This window comes from Aythya ferina, assembly GCF_964211825.1.
Source record: "Aythya ferina genome assembly, chromosome: 3".
Taxonomy (NCBI): Eukaryota; Metazoa; Chordata; class Aves; order Anseriformes; family Anatidae; genus Aythya; species Aythya ferina.
The window spans coordinates 52051706-52079398 of NC_140298.1; the positions used below are offsets into that span (position 1 = coordinate 52051706).

General features: G+C 37.5%; 1 protein-coding gene across 6 annotated transcripts in view; it reads left to right on the forward strand.

The window, feature by feature from the left end:
- The window catches only part of PLEKHG1 (pleckstrin homology and RhoGEF domain containing G1), a 163133-nt gene that overhangs the window by 49578 nt on the left and 85862 nt on the right, over nucleotides 1–27693 (forward strand). For all 6 annotated transcript variants that reach the window (XM_084514200.1, XM_084514201.1, XM_084514199.1 and 3 more), the window contains one exon: nucleotides 13874–13948. In XM_084514200.1, the coding sequence (XP_084370326.1) occupies nucleotides 13900–13948 (49 nt within the window). In that variant the 5' untranslated portion in view covers nucleotides 13874–13899. The remainder of the gene's footprint in view (nucleotides 1–13873; nucleotides 13949–27693) is intronic.

Sequence of the window (27693 nt, forward strand, 5' to 3'; positions counted from 1 at the left end):
TGTATAAAGAAAGAGAAGAATTTGAAACTGGCTTGGTACTTGTTGGATTGATGTGCCATGACGGGTCAGCACTTAGTGGGGGATGAGAAACGCTGTTGGGCAAAAAGTGCAAGCAGCTTGGTGATAGCCCTGGGAACACTGCAGGGGCTGGGGGTGGTGGCAGGGAAAAGGAGAAGATGGGGATGAAAGGGAGGTGGAATGACTAATCAAATCTAGAGGAAGCAAAGGCTTCTTTCTCCACTTACTCCTATTGCTTCAATGCAGTAGGGCTTAGAGGGCTGTAGAATCTCATTTGCTCGTGCAATAGAATGTTTTCCTGCTTTCTGGAGTAAGATACACAGCCCTTTGTGCATTTGAAATACAGCGGGGATTTGTTTATTTATTTTATTTATTTTATTTATTTTATTTATTTTATTTATTTTATTTATTTTATTTATTTTATTTATTTTATTTATTTTATTTATTTTATTTATTTTATTTATTTTATTTATTTTATTTATTTTATTTATTTTTGCCCTGTTGAATATGCTCACATCATCTGGGAGCCTGGGCAAGGCCAGGTGGTAGTCTTGCTTAGCCGTGCTTCTTGCTGGATCCAGCTGAAACTTGGGCTCATCAGTATGCACTTGGTGTGCCAGCGTTCTTCAGAATGTGGGACAGCCAGCAAGAGTATTGGAAGGGGGATTTTAATGTACCAAGGACTGAATTACTTAATTTGAAACAACATTAATGGGAATACCTTTGTGTTTTTGTGTCAGGTAATAAGTATTTGATATTTGAATAAACCGTTAAGGCTTATAACTGTATGCATATTTAGTTGTTATCTTGGCAGTGCTTTAGGTTTGTTCCCCTACTGCTGAATACGGGAGGCTGTTTTGTAGAAGGTTCACTTAAGTTATTTCTTCCCGTAAAAGTGGAAGAAAAGGAACTTTCATCTGAATTCACTGGGCTTTCCTCTGAGAATTCAAAAGCCTTTGGAAGTTGGCTGAAATTCTTGATGCTGAGTTGAGTAATATCCCCTTGAATATTTACTTTAATCAAGTCTATTCAGAGATCCCTCCCCTCCTGTCCTTGTATTGATTTCCAGAACTTGATCAAATGACCAAAGAAATGCAGAGCTTTGCCTCTTGTAGATGGGTTCTCCAGTCTTATTCCTGTGGCCTGACTTTGTGTTTGGCGTTTACATAAACTGAAGTAACTGGAAAGGCTGGGATTAGTACTGCAGATCTTTCACTGTCAGTGGAATTGCATTGCTGGTGGGAAAGCAACGTAACTCACAAATTTTAGTTGTCTCTGGAACTGCAGATTTTGGGGAATTGTATTAGTTTTAATTAAGGAAAAACAAAATCCTTTTTGTAGCTGTTTGCTCTTTTTATCATCATCTCTTTCTGAGGATAGAAATGAAATGTTTGATTGTTCTCTATTATTCAAGTATGGATGTGATACATCTTTCAGTCTAGTAACACTTAACTCAGTGGGAAGAGATAGGAAGTGAGATAGCCCTGGATCAGTGATGGCAATTCTAACAACCCAACGAGAGCAGGAAAGCTGACTGTTCAACTCATGATTCATTCCTGATTCTGTAGTAACGGTATAAAAAGGAGAAAAAGCTTCGGTGTTTAGTGTGGTTGAAATGGAAAGTTAAGAAAGGTGACCTTCAGCAGTGGTGTGAACCATTTTGTGGTGAAGAGAGGATAACTTGGACTCCTTTTCTAGGTGAAAAGTGTCTGTTAATGTACAGATTAAAAAAGGTGTGCGATCTTAACACCTTTTAAAACTGTAAGTTAAAATTAATGGAAACCGTTTCTTGACTACCTCTGTATAATCTGTATTCAAACATGATATTTCCAGATGATCATTCTACTTCAAATAATTTTCAATCTAAAACACTAAAAGATGTTGGATGATTTTTCTCCTATCTCATGGAAAGGTACAAAGCAACATGCATTTCATGAAAAAAAAAAAGTTTCACTTGGCACCAGCTGTGAATAGTAGAGTTGTTTCAAGAATCTTAAAAATCTCTGAAAGACTCTCAATGCTCGCATACTATTTTTATAAGCTGTCCATGAAGTAATGTCAAGTGACTATTATTTCACTTCATGATAGGTATTTCTTTGTCTCTGTGTTTGAAACCCAAGTCAAATTATTTATTTGAGAAGGGGAATGGAAGTCCTGTCAAAATGCAGAATGTCAAAATGCAGAATGGTTTTCTGACTGATGGGGGTGGACATACAGCTGAAGGAAATCACCTTTCCAACTATAACATTTGTAAGCAATGTTTTTTTTCCCCCCATGTGTGTTTCTGAATGGAACTAGTGTTCTCATATGGGGCCAGTGAAGGTCTGCATGTGGCCATGCTACGTTCAGTAATAAATCCAGCATTTCTAGGAAAGCATGTTGGAGATAAGAAGCTTTGCATGTTTATGGCATTACAGAGGGAGTTTCCCTATCTAGGGAATATTTCATTTTAACCCAGAATAAATGTTCATTCAGCAGTTTATCAACTACTTCTGTCACAATGGTCATTCAGATTCCTTTGCAAATTGTAGCAGGTTAAAGATGGTTGCTCTGTGTAGTTTTGCTTTCAGCAGTGTTAGTCTCTTAGGCACTGCTTGTGTTAATCATAATTGTGTGAAATCACATTTCCTTTCTCTTTCTAGTCATATTTGATTTAATATTAAAAATTCTTTATAGTGATTATATATATGCACGTTTGTTTTTGTATATACAAAAATTGTGATTAGCCAGAGATTAAGCAGGAATGTAATTTTAAACCATGTAGTTTCTTGGTGCTCTGCACTGTACATATGTATTTAAATGCCACAGAAACAAATAGGGCTAAACTTTCAATTATAGCATTCTGCTGAACTGGGGATGGGATATTCAAAGCTTGTATACGGAGGGAGGGCCTTGGCTCACTGTAACCATTAGTCCAAGTGTTCTGTAGATAACTGCAAACTTTGGCTCTAGAAAATATATCATTTGCAAGCTGCACTTCAACAGTTGTGCTCTGGAGTGGTTTGATAAATAATGTAGTGTTTCTACAGGAAATGTCCCAATCTGAGTTATGAGGCCATTCATTCTGACAAATTAGAAGTGAACGTGCATGGTGCTGTTAGTTTGACTGTTATTAATTTCCTCTTTTTTCCATGTGTGTGCAGTGTGTATATAAATACATGTGCACACCCAGGCATACATATTCTTAAAGTAGGAAGAAGGAAAAGTTGAAGAAGCGTGCAGTGGTTGTCCCGTCAGCTGCTTGCACTAGGTCTGGGAGGCAGCCAACGTCAGCGTTTGGGTAACTGGAACATGTCATAGTTTAGAAAGCTTTAACTGTTGAATGTTTTACGACCTTTTCTCTGTTGTTTGCCTAATTTTATGTACTCTGTGATGAAAACAAAACCTAAGAAATTTTCATTAATCACATTTCACCATAAGCAAAAATTAGATGGTCTTTTTCTGATGGCTGCAAGGAGAAAAATGTGTTTTACAGGGTACGTGTAAGGAACTTTATTATGCATAGCTGTACTTTGGCTAGCAGTTCAAATGACACTTTTTGGAAAAGCCAGCCTGAATACTCCTTTTCTAATCATTCTAAAGCCCATACCTAAGCCCCCCAATTCAGCATTTACACAAGCCTATCCCAATTGCAGGAAACACACAACCAACTTTCAAGGAGTCCTTTTCCTGACAGTGAGTCTGTAAAATTGTAACTGTACCTTTCCTTGCAAAACATAATGGAATCACCATTTGCTAAGGAGAGAAAAGAACTCAGTGAAGGATCCAAGTGTAAGTGATAGTTATCCATTATCATGGTTTTAAGTAGGCTTCCCTTTTGTGAATAAGCAGCAGCAATGCCAAACCAAACATTCTTTTGTACTTTTTTTTCCCCTCTAGCTTTCCAAAACAGTTTACAGTTGAGGGGAAAAATATATTTCCCTCATGTTTACTTGGAATTAACTTTGTTTAGGAAATTTTTTTAATAAAGTGAATGAACCATCAGGACAATGCTGACACTTTGTCTTTTGTTAGTATGATGTACTTCTGGAAGTTTTCTCTTATTTTCTTTTATCCCTTGCAATAAGGTATAAAGTTATTTCTTTCAAACTGTATAGTGAAGCCAAATATATTGCAACCATTTTATTTAACAGGTAAAACAGTGTAATTAGAATTGTTGCATGCTAATCAGCCTGTTGTTAGCAAAATTAAAAATAGCTGTGCCTTGAAAAAACACAGGTTAGAGAATGAAGTTGTGATCTTGATTGGGTGCAGAGCAGTATTTTGTGTTTTTGTGTTTGCTTTCCCTCCCCTTTTCTTTATAGGGTGCTTTCAGAAACGTGTATTGAAGTGAGTAGGGGAGACCCCTAAAATAGCTGACTGAAATGTATTCATCTATATTCTTAAAAAGCATTTACATGTTTGGTTGACTTTGAGCATTTACTTTTGGATGCACCTTATCTATTTCTTAAGCTGTCCGTGACTGCAGTTACAAGGTTATTTGAGTTGATGAAAACTTTGTTCATATCTCGGTGTTTTGACTCTGGTCCTACTCAAAATTAAAATAGTTACGAATTTTATTTTTCTCACAGTAGCTATCTTTTCTACTGACCTTTAAATTATCAAAGTTTCTCTGTAAGAGTGCTATAAAACTTTAATATAAAACAAAGCAAAACAACAAAAACAAACAGAAAAACATTATTTATTGTCATAGTCCTGTGATTTCAGGAGGGCTTATGTGACATAATATAAACAATCGGATGTCCTCACCAAGCTGACAGCAATGTTATTTGCCTTTTTCCTATAAAATAAGTGTGACAATGTTAATGAACTTTAGCTGGATGCCAAGAAACTTTCTATAGCAGAAATTGATGTATGAAAATGAAATTTCAGAAGGTGAAATGCATGCAGACATGCTAAATATGTTACTATGGGAGAAACAAAATTCTTAGGATATGTTGAAATCTGGTTATTTGTTATCTATCACTGTAATATTTATTGAGCACATGGGAATGGATTCAAATTCATTTAATGCTTTGTGTGTTATAATTTACTTTCACTGTTGTTTGACTTGCTTGTTGAGATTGAATTCTTTGTGTTGCAACAACACCATTCATTCCTTGCAGCTTGTTTTATTTCCTCTACTACTTGAGTGTGTGGTGAAATGATGAATTTGCACAACAATGATCTTTTCCAGGACAGTATATAGTGGTGTCCTAAGCACAGGGATCAAAGAAAATAAGATGTATGTCTTAAGTGCTAACACACAACTTCTGTAATAGAAAAGCAATTTGCAAGCGACTTTAACCCTGGGAAAGCAGGTACCGTATATTTGCCAAATCAGCATCTCTCATGATTGTAGCAGTTGGGTTTTGAAAAAGAATTTGAGCAAGTCTGAGATAAAAGCTGCTGAAATTCTTTCCCTTCAGTTTCCTTTCCATAAGCTCATACACTATAAAGGAATTTGTATTATTGTTGGAGTTTGACAGGTTTGTATCCAGATATGGAAGTGGTGTATTTTTTCTTTTAAATTTATTAAACCATAATTATTAGCCCTGTAGTGAGGTTTCTGTTGTGCACCTCACTAGGATGAAATTATTGGAAATTGAGAAACCTTATACATCTATATTTGTTTTTCTTGAAACTTTTATTATGATAAAATATGCAGTATAAGAAGAGGAGATGATAGTGACCAGTGAAAATAGCAAATGTAGGTTTTAAGACTTTTTTTTTTTTTTTTTTTTTTTTTTTTTTTTTTTTTTTTTTATTCAAAGTCAGGACCTAGCTGGTGTGTGTGTGTTAGAGGGGTGAAAGGTGGGCGAGGTAGAAGTGCAGTTGTAGAGCTAATGGCTAGAGACCATATTTGGCTGTAAGTCCCGCAGGTGACAGTATAAAGTGACTGTGCAAGTCCTTACAATATTAAAACGTTATCAAAGAAGAACTTTCATGTTGCTAAAAGTACTGCATTTCGTACATACTAAAGAGAAGACTTCTTTGAGTTGAGTACGTGACAGCAATACTTGGTAGCAATGGCTTGCTACTGCTCTACTTGTACAGCCTGCACTAGGGCTTGCCTCCAAGTCCCTAAATATTTTAGGACTGACCTACTTGTCCCACTCGTTTTTCTTCAGTGTGTGTTTCAGGAATGTCACCTGCTAAGCTATCTCACTCAAGGCTGTGTACTTTCTCAAGCATGAATTCAAAAGGTGACCACAGAGACAGACTTACTGTGTGCAGGTGAAACACGATCTTTTGATGGATTTTTTGTTTGTATGTAATTGCCCTGTACAAATGCATGAGAGAAGCAATGTGTGTGTATGTATTTTTGAAAAACACACAGTGCTTAAAAATGATCTGGTTTATGATGATAGAAGGTTGTGAAATAAGCAAAAAGTGGTAGAATGGCACAGCCAGCAGGCTGTCTAAACCCAGATCCAGACTTGAGCACGAAGTAGGATGTACCAGATACTAGAAAGCTGTAAGGATCTGTAGCGCTTGCTTGGCATGCTGACCAGAAGGGGACTGGCAGTTTCAGCTGCAAACACTTGGCTTTGTCCGTGCTGTGTTGTCAGCAGTAGCTAGTGCCACCTGCGGGAGCTTTGCTGGAACAGGTGGTTTTATCATTCAGAGATGCAGCATCATTAGAAAGCCACATGGGAAAGTGCTATTGCAATTTTGTGTCGCAGCAGGAGAAGCATTAGGTTGTTTTCTATCAGTTTGCTGTAGCACAGCATGATGACATGCAGCGTAGGCCTGATCTCTAAGCAAAGTTACTTGTTTAAAAGGTGATAGTTTCAAAAATACTCGGTAACAGTTGGTCTTTACATAAAGAAAAATGCTAGTGGTTAATTTCAGCTAGTGGAGCTGAAATGAGTTTGAAAGGTATTTCTTCTGCCGAGTTGATGAATTGTGTTTTACTTCTGACACATAAACTCTGAGTAAATACATATATTTCATCATTAAAAATGAAATCTTTCGGTGTAGGCTTTGAACTGGCACTGCACAAGGGTACTTGGGATTGTACAGGTTGTTGGAGTTTCAGTGGAGGTTTTGATCCCTTTTCCTCCTCACAGAAAACCTGACAGGGAAGGCTTCCTCTTTGTTTCACTTGGAATATGGCAACGGGTGGTGTTAAGGAAGGAGCCTTGAAATATGGTTGGATCCTGATCAAATGTTGAGTAAGTCTCATCTTTTCAAGAAGTTCATTCTATATAAAGTTTGAAGGAGAAGATCCCGTGCCATGTTCCCTTCTAGGCCTCATATCCCATATTACTTCGCTGTCTTGACTTGTAGACTGAAACATGGTGATTAGTTGCTGAACTTGATCTTTTAGTGGGTTTGAAAAACCATGGCCAAAGCCTTGGAGTAGCACTGGGAATGGATTCAGAGCTATCGGGGAGACTGGAGGAGGGACATGTATGCGTAGCAGTTAAACCACAGAGGAGCCAGCCAGCTCATTCCTTATACGGGAACATTTGTGATGTTTTTCAGATTCAAAACCAGTGGATTACAGTAAACCAAAATGAAAGTGACAAAGGGAATTCTGTGATTTGGTCTTTGCTTGAGGGGAAAGAGTTGGGTTTTTCGGTTGCAGCTGCAGTATAAATGATTGGCTGTAGAAACTAGTCAGAGTATGCTGGTGCCTTGTGCTGTTTTGAATGTCAGAGGAGAAAGAGCTGATGTTAATGTGATTTTTATTAATAGGGCAAATGATATGCAAAGGATATTTTGTTCCTTCTTGCCCATGTAGCTCAGATGGTCTTGTTTGAACCAGCTCACCTCTTGGTGCAGTTGCCATAGTGTCACTGTTGCCAGTGAGAAATGAGGTGCAAAGGTGACCTGGTTTGGCAAAGAGGCATCTTACCCACCTCTCCCCACCTCCCAAAAAAGGGCTTGGAGTGTTTTAACATGTGTTGCATTGCAGGGAAAAAAGGCTGAGAGATTTTTGTGGGAGAGGACTGTTGGAGAAGGGAAGCAGTAATTCACACCCACATCCAGAGCTCTGCTGGAAGGGAATGAAAGGAGCCATTAGAATTCAGTGCAGTTTGGAAGAAATAAATACTAACTTGAAATAGCACTTTAATCTTAGACAGGTACTGCTATGTTACTTAGAAAGACTGAGGGGTGGTGGTGAATAGGAGCAGCAATGAGGCTTCATGGCATACAGTGTATTGTGTCCTCATAATTTATATCCTTTCTGTCCCTGTTATTTAGAGTTTTCTTCAGTGTCACCTCTTGGTTCATGTGAAAGAACTGTGTTAGTGTTCACATGTAAACTAGCTTTCATGGTTTATGTGACCTAGGATCAAAGCTATTCTCAAGGGGTTCAAAGCAGCAAAGCTTCTGATCCAGAAGGGATTTTGTAGGCAAATAAATTACTAAAAAATCTGAGCTGGATGTTCTTATTCTCTAACAAAGATATACGCATCCTTTAAGAGCCAAATGTCAAATTCTGGTTCCATTAATGTGGGTGAGAATTTTTGCCATAGCCTTCCTCAGAACATGGAGTTCATCCTGTGGCCTGAGGCTTTCTGATTACTGGTTTGGGAGGGCTCTGCGAATGATACTGCCTTTGGCAACAATGTCCTATACCATTCACTCAAGAAGTGTTATTCTGTGCAGGCGGTGCATGGGCATCTAAGCTTTCTTGTTGGCTTACAGGACACTTTATGTCAAGGAAAGTGCTATTATCCCTTTTCTTCCTTCCCACTCTTACACTTTTTTTTTTTATTTAGTTGAAGCAGAAAGAACTCATCCAAATGTTCTTTAAAAATAAATCAGCAGAAGGCTTTACTGTTAACAGCATGGTGTGTAATGTTGAACATCAGAGCTTCAGTTGTTTCATTATATATTGATCTGTACTCGTGGCTATTTATTCTGTAAAAAGCTGCATTTAAAAATTAAATACAGTATTTTAAAGGAATACCTGTGTTGATCATGAATAAAGTGGCTACAGCTGGAGCAGACCTTAGTAATGTTGATTGTTTCTTTGGAAGATTGGAAAGAAATGTGATGTCTGGTTAAGGTTCTATATGTTGAGATATTTTTGAAGAAACCCAATCAACTTCCTTTAATGTGATTGCTTCCAGCTCTTTGGATCAGACATAGACTAGAGGCTGGTGATGTGACACAAAGGAGGTTCAGGTTAGATTTTGGTTAGTGATGTTAGTTGTTCAACACAAATACATAGCTGGGCTCCATAGTTACGACAGCAAACAGTACTGTGATTAACAATAGTTTCTTTCAAGCTGCTTGATGCTTTTTTAGAGTAGAGCAATAATTTGCTGAGAAAACAAAACCGGAACAGAAATCTCTCTAATGAGAATTTCTCCACGAAACTTGAATATTGCAATACTTCAGTCAACAATTATTTTGAATAATTATTTTGAATAATTAGAAGCAATGTGTTTTTAGCAATATACTATTAATTTAAGAGACTAGACTGTATTTGTCTATGAAATGCAGGAATTACATGTTTGTCCTTAGCATGCTTTTTTAAAAAGTCACTGATGTGCTGGAAGTTTGAATGCTTTCTCATGAATTCAGTTATCACATGCTATTGATTTGGATCCTGTGTTTAAATGAACTGAGGTCTTATTTTTTCATAAAATCAAAGGTGATCTTCAATTTTTAGCAGAATTTTAAAGGCAAAACAATCCTTTATAAGGAACAAGAAATCTCTTGAACTAGGACCTCCCAGTATGTCCAGTTGGGTGGTCCAGGCAGATTATTGCCTGTGAAAATGCATGGTCATACATCTGAATGTTTTTGGTTACTCTTAAGAGTTTTGCCTAATTAAGAAATGTAAACAGTATAGCTGTGTTTATTCGTAAGTTATGAATGCATACATATTTCAATTTCTCTGACTGGGATGCTCTGTGAAAAACTGCTTAGAGAAGTTAGCAATAGGTAGTGAGTTTTGAGTGACAAATTCAGAAATACCAAGTACCCCATGGACAACTAGAATAGGTGTGCTAAAGGTGCAGGGACAATTGAAGATGCATCAATAATTAAATTACAAGACTATTTAGAAGGGTCTAACAGGAGTGGTGTTTAAGGTCCTAATAATCTTGAAAGTAGTAGCAGTAACCTAAAGATTGCAATAAGATTGTTTGGATAAGTAGAGCTTGATTGTTTCAAAAGTGAGCAAGAAATTCTTTTGTATCCTGCTAGGAAGCTTATACCCTAAATGCTGCTTCACTGCTGTGTTTTTACAAGTCCTATTTAGCCTCCTTGCAGAAAGGGAGACTTCATTTCCTGCTTTGGTAAATAGTACTTATCAAAAATTTACTTCCCAGATTAAAACCATGAACTTTTGCTTTTTTTTTTTTTTTTTTTTTTTTTTGATTTATTTATAAATGTCTGGTTTTTGAGTCATTGAGAACTTGGCATGTTACAGGAGGTGAGGGTGGAGTTCAGTATTTCTTCTATTTAAATTTTCCTCCTTCCAGTAGATTTGCTATACGTCTCAGAGAAGAAAACTAAAGCAAAACAAAGAATAAATAAGTTTATCTGGGGTATGTGAAGAGAAAATGTGGTTACTTGGTAATGTGTCTAGGCTTTTTTTTCTTTTTTTCTTGGGGGAGGGGAGTGGAATTTAAGTTGTTTATTCTGCAACTTCTAGCAAGTATGGAACCAATTTGCATTAATGAGAGAGCAGGGAAGAAAACAGACTTTTAGTATTTGAAATACATAGATTTCCATGCTATCTAAAGAATTCCCTTAAAATACTATTTGGTGTCACATAACTGGACCTCAATTTATAGATGGAACATTTAAAATTGCTGATAATGCTGCGGGAAAATGTTGAAGGCTGTATACTGGTAATATAGTTTGCACCCATTGAACTGGTCTGGTACTGCTATTCTCCCATGCAGTTTAGAAAAAGCTAGGAAATGGCAACACATTTCACAGACTGTTTCCTTGATAAAAATCATTACAGAGTGACAAATGTTTCTTGATAGTGTTCTGAAGATTTGTTTTTTAGGACACAGAGGTTGACTTTCTTCAACCTGGTATACCTATGTGGAGCCTCCCTTGCTATCTCTTACTGTAATGTGGAGTTGCTAAATTGGTAAACTTTGAAAGCAATTTGTGGCATACGAATTTTTAAATTGCCTTGTACTGTCTGAGTGAGTTCCTGAAACAGAGTGCTGCTGTAGCTATGGGAAGTCTGAACCTGTTCAGTGAATACCCTTTGTGTGCACTAAATCAAATGATCCAGCTTTCAATTTACCATTCCATTACTGCAAATGCCAAGGTCATTCAATGCCTATTTGAATCCTAGTGTTTTTGTGCAGGAAATGATGGGTTGTGCACAGACACTCCATTAAATTCCTGAGAAGTGAATGTTGGTAGGTGTCTTAATTTAAGTTCCTTCTGGTACTGACTTTGGATGACACAAAAGAAAGAGGTAACTTCTCTGGAAGGTCAAACAGAGAGAGATGTTGGTCTGTGTTAGACAAGGAAGCTTGTACTTACATAAATAAAAACTGGGGCAGAAGAGGCCAGAAAAAATAATTACTTTTTTTTTTTTTTTTTTTTTCTTGCTTGCTTCTATTTAGCTCATCCAAAACGTGTCAACAAAAATCAAAAATTATTTCTAAGACTGCCAATTTTATTTCATTAATATGTCAGTAAGTTACTGACTAAGCATTTTCATGTTGAACTCTACTTACATATTTATTTTAATACTGTGCAACTTGATACAACCCAAACCAGAAATAATTGCATGGATATCTGTGTTTTATTATTTTAAATGTGTAGTAGTACCCTGAATTTGTGATGTGAGATAATTTATTTAAAATGTAGAATTTAAATAAACCATTTTCTTGAAGCTTGAAATGAATCATGAAAATAAATATTGTATTTATTGGTGTAACTTCCTAGTTCAAATGTACTAAAAGGATTAACTAGTTCCTGTCTACTTTACTATTTAACTGCTAAATAACTGGCATTATAAACTGGCATAATATTCACAAGTATGTATTACATCACTGCAGGTTGGATGTGAGCTTGTCAAGTTTTAGAGTTAGTTGGTGTGTTTATTCTAGTCAGCTGTTTAGACATGATGAGCATGCATAATTAACAGAATCACAGAATTGTCTAGGTTGGAAGAGACCTCAAGATCATCGAGTCCAGCCTCTGACCTAACACTAACCAGTCCTCCACTAAACCATATCACTAAGTTCAACATCTAAACATCTTTTAAAGACCTCCAGGGATGGTGACTCCACCACTTCCCTGGGCAGTGCATTCCAATGCCTCAACTTGGAGCAACTTCTTTAAGCAACAGATTTAATGTTTTTAATGTCTTTTGGAGAGTGTGTTTCTGTTTTTCAGCAAATTTATAAAGATTTTGGAGATGTAGTTGTTCAAATACTCCACTGAGGGCACACTTGTTTATTCATCTTGTGACACTGTCCAGCTGTGGTTAATGAACTCGTGCGCAGACTCTTAGGTGGATAAGCATTATCACTATTAATTTTGAGGAGCTGAGAAAGGACTTTTTGGGTAGTTCCAAATGTTCAGTATGTGTCATGTTCTGCAGATATAACGCCTGTGTTAAGGGCAAAGTGCTACATCGGTGGCAATTGCTGTGTAAGAACTGGCAGATTTTATCTTCAGTGGAGATGAACTGGCTGACATAGAACGGCATATACAGTGGAGTTTCCATCAGCTAAATATAAATTAGCTGAATGAATGAAACCTTAGGAAGTGTTAGTGGATCATAGCCTTAGATGCATCTAAGGTATTTCTAAGCTTTTAAACATTTTAATTCTAGGTCTGTTGATAGGATTCAGAACAAACCATATGAATTTGAGAGCAAAATAATTGTGTAGGAAATAGAGCGTTGCCTTTTATTTTATTAGTGTTCAGTCTCTGTTTTAGTGCAGGATGGGCTGGGGAGGTCTACCAGAACCTTGTGTCTGATAAGTATCTGAATTCTGTGTTGAATCAGTACTGTTGTCTCAACATTGCTGGAAACAGGGTGGTTCATTGACATCATTAGGATTAAGGCTGGACTGTTAATCCTCACAGTGCTGCAAGCTCTGGGCACTGTTGTACACAGCAGTGAGGTGAGCTATCTGAATTGTCACCTGAGGCAATGTTTCTGCCAGGTGATGCATGGCCTCCTTTGGGCAAAAAATCCTGCTTTTCTGTCTTGTTATTATTACTACCATGTCCTGTCTGATCTTGAGCTTTGTGTTATATGAAATGGCGTGTCAACCCAGTTGTTGATGGGAAAATATTTGAAGGTGTTAAATAGAAGGATGCAAAATTCCAGTCAGTATATGTTGACCATCAGGCAGTACTACAGAGGTACATTATGTTGCTAAGAGGAGATGGGCCCACTGCTTGCCTAAGAAGCCCTAAGTGTCTGCGCACTGCTGGGATGGAAGAAACATTGGTACTCCACAGCACAGTAAAGCTTTAAGCTGTTTTTGTATTTAGTGCTGGCTGGTGTGACTCTGAGTAACCACTCTTTTGTTAACTTCAGCAGTCCATGGGAGCAAGCAACTTTCATCCCAATTCATAGGCCTCTGACTAGAAACTCTCACTTGTGGGGAAAAATATCCAAGCTCAAAGACTGAAGTCTACCAGGCTACCATTGCGATTTATTAGGGGGCCTGCCTGCCTATAAACAAATGCTACAGTATTTGTTCACATCCGAGTTATGTTCTATGGAACCGTACTGTAGATAAACTTGAGGGAGTTTTGTTTGTTTACATATTTTACATCTAAACACGGAAATTATGAAAGCTGAAAATTCATCCTTCATGAATGGGCACAGGGCAGGGGAGTGTCCTTCGGAAATGTAATGGTTTTGATTAAGAATGCTTTTCTTTCCTTTTGTTTGCTTTCTGTCCATTAGATTTTGCTAAGCCTGTCTCTGCTGAGATGCCAGATAAAACTCCTGGTGGTACAGAACCTGTTCCCAGGAATGAAGGTGAGTAGTTTCTTTTCCTTCAGACATCTTTCATTTTCATGAAGTGTCATGAAAAGTATTTGTGAAGTACTAAGTCAACAGGCGAACTTCCCTTCGTGTCCTTAACCTTAAGGAAGAACTGAACTGACTTTGTGTGTGCGTATTCATCTAAGTAGCAGTACCTATCTGAGCTGGGAGAACCAGTGGGCTACTAGGATTTCACATGTGGAGAATTAATTTTGTCCCATTTAGATGGGGAGATCTTGTGGAATGGGGTCAGATTTTCGTGTGGGGTACTTCAGTCTCATAGAACCAAAGCTGGCATTTATAATGGGGACTGACTGATACAAAGAGGAAGCAAAAATGTGTGACTTCCATTAAATTTAGTGGAATACTGAAATGGTCAAGTCTTTTTGATAATAAGACTCTGCCCACCCCCCCATCCATTAACTTTAAATTGCCACATACAGATATTTGGTACTTGATTTTAAGGATTTTTTAAAATCTAAAACCAGTTAATTTCTTGCATGTTTTAGTCCTTCAGAAACACTGCTGAATTGTGTTTTATTAAAATACTGTATAAAAGAAATTATTGGCTATTTCATGTAAAGGTTGTGGGGTGTTTCTGACAGTCTAGTGACAAAACTTGTGTATCTGTTCCATCCACTTGCTTTCTATATCATGCCTGTCCTCATATAAGTACTGTATTTATTATATGTGCTTTATTTTTTAATAAAACTTGCAGCTCAGACTGTGTCATACAGCATTCTGTCTGTTGTGTTATAAGGCTTTTTGTCTAAACCTTAGGATACCCATCTCAAAGCTTAGTTTTTAAAAAGTATTTTAGTTGTATTTAAATCTTATTGTTGGCATTTGAAAGGTATCACAAACATGCTGCAAAAATAACTTCAGAAAGTGCATCAATAACAGGCGAGAAAGAAATTTCCTTCCTTGTAAAGGGTAATAAACTATGTGTAATTGCAAAAGGCCTTTCTATTAATTTATTTTTCAAGATTAATATATGCTACTATGAGAACTCTCAATACCAGATGAGAAACAGTCCAGCTAGGCTTCCAAAGGATTGAGTGCTCTTTCTGATACACATTTTGTGTGCTCACCTTCTAAATAAATCTAATGCTAAAATGCTGTACCTAGATCCAGTTAAAAGCAAGGTCTCCACTTGTGCTGTGCATTAAGACGTGGAACAATTGTCATGTACCTTCCGGGTTGCTTCCCTACAAGTAGATTATGGGATCACATCTATAGCTATCATAGGTACTAATGAAATCTAAATGTGTTATAGTTACTACTACTCTGGTAATAAATATCATGCATTGATTCTTTTTTTTGGCTGTGGAGTGGTGGCAGATAATGCTGTGGTTCAGTCCTTCAGTCTCTGAGAGGAGTTCTGGTAAATTTAGTGAGGGATGATGTAAAGCCTTCTGATCAAACTGGGGGAAAAATGTCTCTCTGTAACTTTATTTCCTCTTGTTACATTTTAATTTACCATATAAGCAACTTCCCATAAGTGAGTGGTAAGGTGTGCTTTGGCTTTACGTCAGGAGTTAAAGTGGGTAGGACTAGTGATAGCGTAAAGCTGTAGGTGGCCTTGGGAGCAGGGGTCTGGGGCAGGAAGGGGAGGGAACGGAAAGAATCCTGCAGCGTTGTTAATGACAGTCATTGACATTGTCATTGACAGTCACCTTGGCCATCAAGCACAGGCTGATTCTCCTCCTTATGCTGGCAATCAGAGATTGACCCCTGTTAAGAGAGATGGGTGAGGGCTGAGAACTACCGTGTGCGTCAGTGAGACGCTGAAAAGACAGCTATCTTTAAGGTTGCTGGGAACATCCCAGATACCAGCTGCCAAATATTTTCCTGTGAACTCCAGCCCCAAATTACAAGGTTGAAACTGAACAAGGGATCGTTCATGTCTAGGCACAGGAGAGAGAGGCAGGAAGCTGGTTTTCATTTCATTTTTGGAAGACTCTCATGAAGCTTTCAGTGTCTCTTTTGTTTCTGTAAATGTGGTTTCATTTCACCAGAAGTGTCCTTAGGTAAATAAATAAATACAATTCTAGAAACATCTCTGCAATTAAGCAAATCTAGAAAATGCCCAGAGGATCTTGTTCAGTACCTTGTCAATTCTAGGTTACTTGCATATTGGAAAATGCATGATGGGATGTAAAAATGAGGTCAATCTTGCAAAATACATAGAAAGCCTTCAGGTTTTCATGTACAGACTTTCATGTACTTGAAAAATAAACCATTTCAGCAGCTTTATTTCCTCTACTTCCAAAGCTCACCATGTGCCCAGTGGGTTCGGAATTCAGGGAGAAAGGAATATGTGGTGCAAGGTCGTCTTTTTTTTTTTAATTATTATTATTTTGCCCCCATTAACCAAATTCTCACACTAGAGGTTCAGGTATGTGCTGCTCATATCAAGAACAAATTAAGACTGAAAAAGTCTTCTGCTTTTCCAGGGAGATGATTTTTCTACATCTATGCAACCCTCCCCGCTAGATGCTGTATTTCAGAGCTTTAACTATAAAATCTTTATGAAAATAAAGGCAAAAAACATTGCGTTCTGTATATGTCTCAAGAAATAAATGTAGTATCATTGCAGCCTGAAGACATAAAATGTATACTGAACGTAACACAGATACTTATGTTTATGCAGACTTGTGCAAAGAAGTTTGCTATTACCACTGGAAGTTCAGACAATATGGATTACAATGATAAACTCTAGGAATTTTTCAGGAAACGTAGTTTTTCAAAATCTCTCAGTTTCCCCAAAACAGGGTCACTTCCTTTACTTAGCTGGGGGTAGCACAGGATGAGCAATTATTAAAAAACCTACTAGGGTCTGAACATGAAGTACTGGTTTTGTCTGGGATAGAGTTAATTTTCTTCATAGTAGCTGGTATGTTGCTGTGTTTTGGATTTGTAGAGAAGACAGTGCTGATAACACCCCGATGTTTCAGCTGTTACAGAGCTGTGCTCACACAGAGTTAAGGACACTTCTGCTCCTCATGCTGCCCTGCCAGCGAGGAGGCTGGGGGTGCACCAGGAGCTGGGGGGGACACAGAGGGGTCCCAAATGGACCAACAGGATGTCCTGTATCATGTTAAGTCATGCTCAGCACTAAAACTGTAGGGGAAAGTTTGATAGGGTGATTGTCTGGGAGCTAGCTGGGCATTGGTAGACTGGTGGTGAGCAATTGCCTTTCGTATTACTTTTTCTCCTTGTTTCTTTTTTCTGTTTTCTTACTAACCTGTCCTTTTCTGAACTTAGACAGTTTCTTATTTTTTTCCCTTCTGATTCTCTTCCTCCACCCTGCTGGGGTGAGGATGAGGACAGTGAGTGAATAGCTGTGTGAGGCTTCATTGCCTACCAAGGTTAACCCACAAAACTTGAGCAAAGGCATTTTGGTTATTGCTGTAAGACTAGCTTCAGTTAGTGTACAGTGGCTGCTGAGGAACTGAACTTATAAAGCACAGGTAATCGAAGTGTTGTAGAGAGGTATGTGTGTTATACTCTTTGAACTGTTCTGTGTGAACTTCTGCAACAGTGGAACATTGGCTTGCTGTGCAAGTGACACATGAAAACAAATCCTTGCCCTCTTTCCAATGGTACTTCCTCTTACAGCTGTCCTTCATGCTTTGCTGGTGTATGTTTTCAAGGTTTTTGTGGTGTTTAGTAACTTCTGACATCTGAATCAAGCAGAAAAATAATGCACTGTATTGCAAGTTATCAAGGACAGTTAAATCTGGAAAGCTTTCTGACACCAAGATCAACCAGAGATTTTTTTTTTTTTAAATTGAATCCTAAGTTTCATGTTTCAATGGAATTCATACAAGATTCTTGTGACTTGAAATCTCCCATATACCAGAAGACAGATCAAAAATGATCATCTAGATCATTAAGAAACTGCGTGAGTATGTGAGGCGGTGTAACTGTGTTCATTGTATGTGTAAGTGAATGTATATGCATGTATGTATATGGAAGCGTATGTTCACACTTTAAACATTTTAAAAAGTTCTTTAGCACATACAGTGCTTAGTGAAACAAATTATGGGTTAATCTGGATACTTTGCTTTTAGTCACTTCTGAAATTAATGTTTTCCTCTTAACAAAAGGAAATGATGAATAAAAATGGATCTTAGAAACCTCAAGTTATGTCTTGATTTTCACATTCTACTCAAGACAAAAACATGCTACTAATGTCTTCTAATGATTCTAAATCAATGCTGGTGCAAGTTAGAATTTCTACACTGTAAAAGGCTTTACTGATTTATTTTCATAAATACTCTTACAGAATACTATGATAACGTTTGCTCAGAAATAATTGCCAGACACAGGCCAGTAGCTGCTTTAGCACTGACTTGTAAGATAGACTTCCATAGTCTTTGATCACATGCATCTCTATATTTACTTATCATTTATACAGTTTGCTGATAAATGGGAATGTCTCACTGGTCCAGAGTATGACAGAATCAGAAATAAGAAGTGAGTGTTTAATTATTCAAGTTTAAAATATAACTGCTACTTATGTGCATAAACATTTATATGAACTTCATTATTTTTTTCCAGACATCTTATCACTGCTTGTTTTTTTCAAAGAAATGTTCGTGCTACAAGTGGTCTTCAAAAAATGTGTTTTTGTTGTTACAAACATCTGACAATTAGCCTTTCTCATTTATAAGGGTCAAATTGGGTTGACCAAAGTGTTGGCAAGATAACTGATTATCTGGAAATTTTAAAAAAGTCAGTGTTGCTTTAACCTAGCAGTACCCCTCCCTGCCCCTCACCCACTGACCCACTGCTCTGGTTAAGCCATGAGCAGACAGGAGCAGACAATTGAGAAATGAGTTTCCTGTAATTAAGTTTCTGTGACTTAGTCCTTGACTTGAGGGTCCCCAGTGAGTGGGCAGATTATTTGCTTTACTGCTGCCTTTTCTGTCAAACCCTTTTGAGTCAACACTTACATTTATAAATTTCACTGGTTGCTTTGTGCTCTAGGGAGGAAAAAAAAAAAAGGCAAAAAACCCACAACACTACCTTGAAGTCCTACTGTTGCAAAGATGTAGGGGTGTGTACATCACACAGGAGGAATAGTTTTTCGAGAAGCTTGTGTGGCTCTCAAGGAGTGGTAGACAAACAAATTAAAACAAGAAACCCCACCATGATCCACATATAACTTTCTTAACTGTTTTCCTACGGCAAAGCTATTATATTCTATTTACAATGGATGCATTTAGAACAATGCACTATGTCAATACCAGGAAGTGGATTGAGTGTATTTCTGTTTTAGCTTGCAAAGGAATTAGCATTTGTTCTGCTCATGTTTGCTGAAAAGTCACTCTTAAACTTGTGGTATAGTTAACACTTGGCAATTAGACTGACAGGAGTACCTCACCCCTTGTGTAAATTCCTCTTCTCACACTTGGAGAGAGGCTGCTGTCATTCACAGTCACTGCTTGTAATGGTATTTGGATCTGGGCAATTGGTCATTTGCAAAAATTTAGGGGAATGTTTGTAGGTTTTTCATCACAACTTATCCATCTCAGAGAATTAAAAACAGTGATTTTGATCATGTCGTTTTGTTTCTTTTTGGTAGCATAAGAGAATACTTCTGATATTGAATGGCTTTCATAACAATGACGTGCTTTATCCTGTGGACTTCTGAGATATAGATATATATTTTGGTCATGATACCTTTGACCAGCTCTTTGTAACATGATGTTTACCTTGGTAGCCACTTGGAAGGCTCTTACACTCAAAGTTTTTGAGGTATCTGTCAAATGCCTCCTGAGCAGTAGTTAGAAAGTTATACAGATGTGGGAACCTTTATTAGGTTTCTCCAGTCAGCTTGTCTAGTTGCTTTGCTGTGCCTTAAAAAGCAGAAATCTTTGTAGAGAAAGATGTGAGGAAGTTAACCTCCCCCAAACACTTTTTCCTTCCCCTTGCCCACCCTATCTCCATTCATTAAGCAAGTTCCACATATTCCCCCATCTGGATCCTCCCTTACTGTCTTTGTGCTTCATGCTAACATCCTGAAGGAAACTAATGTTACACGGGTGCTTTGTAAACAGGCACTAACAAATGTCAGTGGACAACAAGTTGGTATCATTGCAAACTTTCTGATAGGATCAGCAGTGTTTTTCCTTGCATTGCCTACCTGATGACAATAGCAGGAGCCTACCAGTTGTTACTGTTATTTATGGTAAGTCTCGTTTAGTTTTATAATTTCTCTGACATATGTTTGTATGTTATTTCGGCCATAATAAGTAGCATATTGCAGTGGAAAAACATGCAAGTACAGCCATGTAGATCTGTAGACTGCCCAATGAATCTTCAAATCTTAAAGTCCACTTCAAATGAGTGAAGAAAATAGCCTAATTTCTGCCCCCAAAGTTTTCTAAGACTGATTCCTGCAATGTAGGAATTCCTGCCCAGGGTTAGGGCACTTAGCAAGGAAGTGCTATAGTTATAGATACAGAAATTTGCCATTGCACTTTATTATTAATATATCCCTTTTTGAGAAATAAAATAATGTTGGCTTCTGTCTGCATACTAAGAGAGGTTGGCACGTTTTTTTTTTTGTTGTTGTTGTTGTTGTTTTGTTTTTTTTTTTTTGAAACATTAGTTGTTGTAATGCATGATAACTGTTGTCATAACTCTTTTGGGAAATTTGGGCTAGCTCTAGTGCACTGGGCTTGAATATTACTAATAGCTGAAACAAAAACTAGTGCTCTGTGCTGCTTGCACCTTTGTGCTTTACAGCATGGCTCAAATTCCCTTGTTGTGTTATGATGCGTTACACCACAATATTGAATCAATTTACCTTTTTTTTTTTTTTTTTTTTTTTTTTTAAATCACTTTGACTATCTAAGTCACTGGGCCATGCTGGGTCCTACTTTCTTTCTCAGCTGCCAACAGGATGTTATCTGGCTGTGCCCTTCAAGCTTCCTCAGGTCAGTGGAGTGGAGAGGGGAGTGGGAAGCAGTGACTGTTGCTGCCTTGATCTCAGGCAGTGAAGGGTGGTGACAGGCAGACTGTGCTGGACGCTGTGAAATGTTTGAGTACAATAAAATCTGCTCTTCTCCAGAATGGTGGTTGAATCACAGATCACAAAGGTTTGCTATTAACTGGTATAATGGCTTGTTCTTCAGGTGCCCAGCAGTTCCCTTGGTGCTCTGGCCGGTTGGTGCCCAATCAGAGATTGGTGCTCCAGTCATCTGCTAGTTACATCCCTCTTACCAGTGCAGCAGGATATTGTAGCCTGAACTGTTTAACCTTGAACTTTGGAAAATAGTATGCTTCTTTTTTTCCTTTTTTTTTTTTTTTTTTTTTCCTTAGTATGTATTGATAATCCGATATTTAAAGAATTACGTTTGCTTTTCTGTCTCAGTGGTAATTAATTCTTCAGTCTTAAGTACTTAGGACATGTAACATTTGAGTTTGATGCACTTTTTGCTTTTGTATGAAAAGTATATTGTTATAAAAACCATATCATCACTTATAAACACTGTGCACATATTAAATAGCCGACTATGACAAATATGAAATACTGAATGCAGCTTCCATGGAACAATCCAATGTGATGTCATGAGGAAAATCAGGTTGTTTCTTTAAAGCTCTTTTGAATGCTAATGGTACAATTTATTTCTAAATTTATGTACCAAGATGAGAAAAATATGAAACAATTCAAATATTTCTGAAGGAGCAAAGGTTCCTTGTTAGAGCAAACAAACAAGGTGTGCTAATTTTCTGTATATTTTAGTGTAAGTATTCCTTTCAGATGCTTTTTAAAACAGGTTGGAGATTACCTGGTTCTCCCAACATTTTATTATTTTTTTTAAAGTGTTTACATTTAAGCTGTGATCTGTGACTTGAATGTTAGGCTGAATTATAACTGAGGTTTCATATCCTGAGTAAAATATTGTCAGTGCTTTGTTTCTGTTGCATTGCTCTAAATTGTTTACATGCAGCACAGCGCAGCAGTGATGGGGGCCGGAGTGCTGCAGTTGGCGTGGCTGAGCAAGGTGGGACGCATCCAGGGCGCTGTTGCCTCCCCATCTCCTGTGCTAGCAATATGTTCCTCCTTGTTCTGCCCACCTGCATTCTCCCAGAAACAGATGAAGCCATATGTTTAGCTTGTTGTTTGTCACACCTGATGGCTTTTCATCCTTTCTAGTTGAATGTTGGGGCTGCTAAGTTTTAAAGAGTGGATTCTTTGGAAGACTCCTCTCTCAGCTCTTTGTTTTCCTGCAGTTCATGCACTTCATAGCCCCCAGGGAAGCCATTGCAGGTTTAAATTCTCTTCTCATCTTCAAGAAGAGTTGGACTGCCATTATTGTTCTCAGAGAAGACCCAGGATAGAGGATACACTGTGATAACTCTAATACTGTAATCATGCGTGAGCATGACCTGGAGTGAAAATGGAGAAGTCTATTCTGCGATCACAGATGTTAGGTGTATACTTTGCATCTGCTCTTTCTAGGTCAGGCATGATAGCAGTTGCTCCTCTTGGGATCTCTTTATGGGAAGACTTTGTCACCAAACAGAACAGTCACTTTTTGTTAAAGTGGTTACTGTGTTTTAAATTACTGTTCAGTAGTACTTAGAGCATCCTAAAGTGATGCAGTCATCATGGAAGTTGTTATCCTAGAAATCATGCTATAAATTAGTTTCCTTTGCCGGTCTCTTTCTGGGCTTGGGAGAGTTTTTTTATGTTTGTGTGTGTTTGTGTGTTGTTGCTTTTTTATGACTGTTATGTGATAGTCATATTATTACAGGATTTGTAGTGTTCTCCAGACTGTTGTGTGGAAACACGAACAACAAAGATCTCCAAACTTCTTCCAAATGCACAGGGATAATATATAGAAAATGAGCGAAAGTAGCAGTTAAAGTTAATCTTTCTGTCAGTGTTAATATTTGATTTTCCTTACAGTAATAGGATGTAAAATACATTTAATTACTTTAAAGTCAGTTGTTTTTTAAATGAAAGTCAGTTTTCATACCCCTAAAAGTGCTTTTCCCTTTTTGAGATTTATTCCATATTTTATCTCGCTGCTTTATTCAAGTGGAATGCTAAAATTTGTTTTCAGTTTCATTGATTTCCCCCTCCCCAGCCATTTTTCTTCCAAAACTACTTTAAAGGACATTGAAGGATAAGAGGGAAAAATTGATTGCTTACTGCCAGTTAGAGTGAACTGTAACTCTTAAGATAAATTAGATTATGAAGGTTACATTCTTTCGTCTTGAGGTGAGTACAGCCTTAAAACCAGGAGATCCAAAGTGGTAAAAATAAAGATATGACGACTATGCCCTTTCAGCTACAGAGCCAGCACGGGTACCTCCTAATTATTTTACTGCTTTACTCTGAAGAACTTTGACGAGTGCTATATAGTTAGCAAATTAATGACTGCTAATATTAATTAATATTAATTATCACGTAAATGTTGCATTTTTTTCCCCCATTTTTTTTTAGATCTTTTAGTCACCTAATTACATGTCTGGCAGTAATTTCAGGCTATGCCAGTAACAGTGGAAGTGGGCTTAGAGGCCTTGATATATCATAAATTTAGAGAGATTAATAGAGAGAAAATCTTAGCTGTTAGGTTTTGCTTTTTTAATTGGCTCCCTATAGTTTAATTTAGCTTAAAAAGGGGGAAATTGCTGCCTGCTGACAGACAAGAAGGGAACTAGCTTTGAAGTTTTATGAGCAATAAAAAATTAATAGAAACTTTTTGCATGTTTGAGTGATACGTCAAGCGATTGAAGTCAACTTCTTGAAGCGTCAGCAAACTGGCGGCCTGGTTACAGCACTACTGAAATACTTTCTGACCGCAGAAGGCAAAGATGGGGAAACGTGGGAGACTTGGTCCTGTTTTATTATTTCCAGGTCCATTAACAGTCCAGGCGAAAGAGTGAACACGTAGGAGGCTTTTAGTCTTTAAATTAAAACCGCATTATGTTCTGGTAGCTGATTTGGTCAGAACATGCTGTAAAAACTGATTGTGTAGTTCAAGACATGAAAAATTAGCGAATCCTTTGAAAATAGCAAATGTTCTTAGTTGTGGTTTTTCTGGAACAGTACTTAATATAAATGCCATTACACACATCTTGGCAATGGTCCCCACAATATGTATTTTACAGAATAATTTAAGATGGACACAACTTGCAGGTGCAATGCACAATTTTTATATGCACAGAACGCAATCTGTACTTCAAGTGATGGAAGGACTAAGAAACAGTTTAATGTATAAGAGCCTGAATATAACCTCTATCCTAGCAAGTCTGAGTCTCGTGATTCACCAGAAAAGACAAGCAGTCCAAGTTATTTGGGTTCTGTTATGTCTAGTTTATGTCAAGATAGTTAGGAACCACATGCTTCGTCTCAAGTCTGTGTTTGTAGCATGGGCTGGTTATCAGTTTCTGTAGTTGTAGTTTTCACTGCTTAAAAATTTGTGTTGATGGTTAAGTCTTATCTCATGAGAGAGTCTGTCTTTCAAAATAAAAAGCAATATTTTAAGAATCATGTAAAGTATGAGGCTAATCATTAGGGAATTTTGCCTTATGTCTGGCCAGGAGATGGTTCAGTCTAGTCATGTTGAAAGCAGGCCAGCATTTCTAAAGCTGGGATGTCCTGTCTTGAATGTTTTTCAAAATTAAATATATAGTTCACAGGCAGCAGGAAATCCTTGAGGAAGATAGGACTGTGCTGTGACTCTCACAGAAAATGACTGTGTTTCAAGGTTTGTCCCTGATGAGGATCCCTACCCAGTGAGACAGTCTTGGTTAAGATTAGATCCCGGCCCTAAGAGCTGTGTAGTCATTCCAAAGGAAACATAAGAGGGCCTGTTTAGGGCCATAAGTGTAATTATGTGTAAATACATTATTTTGTCTCTCTGTTTTTCTCCACATTTGAACACTAGCAATATAAATTAATTTTATTTAAAGGCTGTCTGAAGCTTTTGGAAATGATAGGCTTGCCACTTTCCAAAGAAGTGGCAGCATTAATTACAGGTGCTGGTCTGCTCTTATGGCAGCTGGCTTTCAAATAGGAATTTGAAGGTGTCCAAGAATTGCCCCCTCCTCAACCTAACCACACAAATATTTTGTGAGCTGCTACAACAGGCAAAGTATTTTTAAAGATTCATTCTGCTCCCAGCTGTTAGCCAGAATATCCCCCCAAAAGACAGAAAATTTTCTTGAGTTTGAAGTCCATCATAAACTAGTTGCTTACTTTTCTATTCAGAAATAATTATGAAGAATGTCCTACTTTTAATACAAAACCATATATATATATATTTATATATATATATAAAAAACGTAGTTTAGTCCTGCTGCTTGTCATCCCCTCTCATTTCCAGCTCTCAGAATTAAAACCAGCAGCCCTATCTTTTCATGTGCCTAGACCCATTTATCTGGACTCCTGTGTTAACAGAGCACTATCCTACCAGCCCACAAAGAGGTTGGTTCTTGCTATTTAAGGAGCCATAGGTGAGTGCATGAAACTGTATGGCTGAGTTGCATTGCAGGATTCAGGTTTTAGGTTGCATCTTGAAACGATATGCAAGTGGGATATACAAATATCAAGTATTTGGCTAGTTGTATGTTTATTGATAATGTGCATTTAATGAGGTATTCAGAAATATTTTAAGCAAAGAGTTTCATAAGTAAAGTGCTGAAGGAGAACAGTGCCTGCATTTCATATGGCCAGGTGTAATGTGGTAGAGAACTTGAGTTACTGGGTTACAGTTCTTTAACTTTTACTGCAAGATTGTAAGCTTCATGACTACAGCTATCATAGCAGGTACCGATAGCTTTTGAAAAGGTCTTAGGTTTATGCCTTTTTCTAGAAATAAAGCTTGTTTACTGCAGAAGCTTGCTAGTTTGGAAGTGTATTGAGAGTTATTTTGGGCCTCCCCCCAGAGCTAAAGTTGCTCACAATGATATGAAAAGTTTTATCTGATGTGGAGAAACAGCAACTGGAACTCACTTCATGGTGCAGTGTGATTCTGGGGAAAATGCTCTCCATAATAGTTCCAGTAACTTATATGTTAAGTCTGGCTTTCTGACTGGGAACAAGTATTTCTAAATACAGTGGTGTCTCTGCAATCTTTTATCATCAGCTGAACTTCCAAAATATATGGACATCCTATGCCTTTATCACAAACAATGATTTGTTTATCTCTTCAGGCCTGGCTAGAATCTGCATTATTAATACGATGGCTCCAGTCCATTTTGTCACCTTTCAGACAGATAGCGTGCAGCTGACTGATACCTACATACACATCTGATACCTATATACACATACCTCTCATGCATGCACAACTGCATATGACCTTATTTTTCTGTTTAAATATGAAGACAATTTTATTTCCACTCCTAAAAGAGATGAACAAGACTCCTATAAGAAAATTATGCTATTTTAATGCATTTTTTTTGTATCTTATTCCATGTCTTCGATTTTTTTTTTTTTTTTCAGTGGTTTTATGAGAGAATTGTAACATAAATATTGTTATGGTCATAATGCTTTGAGGGACATTCTGCTTCATGAGGGAGAGGTGCATTCATTTGCAGAATCATGGCTATGCTTCAAATCATGACTTTGGATTTAGCACAAAGCAATTCCAACAGCACAAGCTTGTTCCTGTGTCTTGCAACTGTGCAAAACTAACAGAGCTTTGGCCTCAGCTGAGACTGGGTAGCGAGGGGTCTGGGAGAGTGAGCCAAAATGACCAGAATTACCACACATTTCGAAGTGTGTGTTGTGTGCTCCTTTTTATGAACAGACTTAAGATGAGGTTGAGACTTTGTTTAGAGAGCAGGTAAATTCTTCATTTCTGCTCTCCTCCAGCTTGATTTTTTTTTTTTTTCTTTCCACGAGCCCTGATGGGGAGCCCTAACTCAGCTGTTTTGCATTTTCTGTGCTTGAGAAAGTACTTTTTTAAATGAAAAGTTGATTATTTTTTTTGTTTGACTTTGTATTTTTTTTCCTTCTCTTCCTCTTTGGAGATGTTAAGCCTGTATTTAAGTCTTTAAAGTTCTGATGAGAATAAAAGTGGCGTACAAGCTTTTAAAAGTTTATGAATTTAAAAGCCATGGCGTTATTTCTGTGACTGAAGTCATTTGGATACCAAAACTGAAGCAGACTTGCAGTTATCTATGGTGGGAAAATGTCACTGTATTGTTGTTGCTTCTAAATACAGACAAATAACGTCCTTTTATAAAATTGTCAAAGTTTATAGGTGTATTTACTTTACAGCTACTTTTATAAGTTACCCACACCCTTCTCTGAATGTGAATAAAGGAACTGGAAAGGACACACTGATAATGTCATACCAGGAAATCTTTAATGTAAAATACAGAGAACATGGGGGGGGGCGGGAAGGAAAAAGCTTGAAGGGGAAAAGGGGAAAAAAAGCATGTTGAAGGTAATGTGTAGAAGGAAAAAAATTTTACCTTTGCTTCTGTGCCTTATTTACTTTTTTCTTTTAAGTTTGAGGATAAATGATACAACATGGGTTGCCTTTGACATAAGTCAATAAACACATATGTAAGCTCTGATATACAGGGTGACTCCTTGGTTCCATGTTTGAGCCTTTGTAATTCTTTTAGAAATTAATGTGAATTAAAAACCAGAAGAGGGAAACAAATGAACAAACATGTCTTGCAGAGCTGAAAGTACTGCTGTTGACTGGACTAGACCCTGCCTAATCTTTTTCTGCTAAGTCATAGATTCTGGCAAGTTT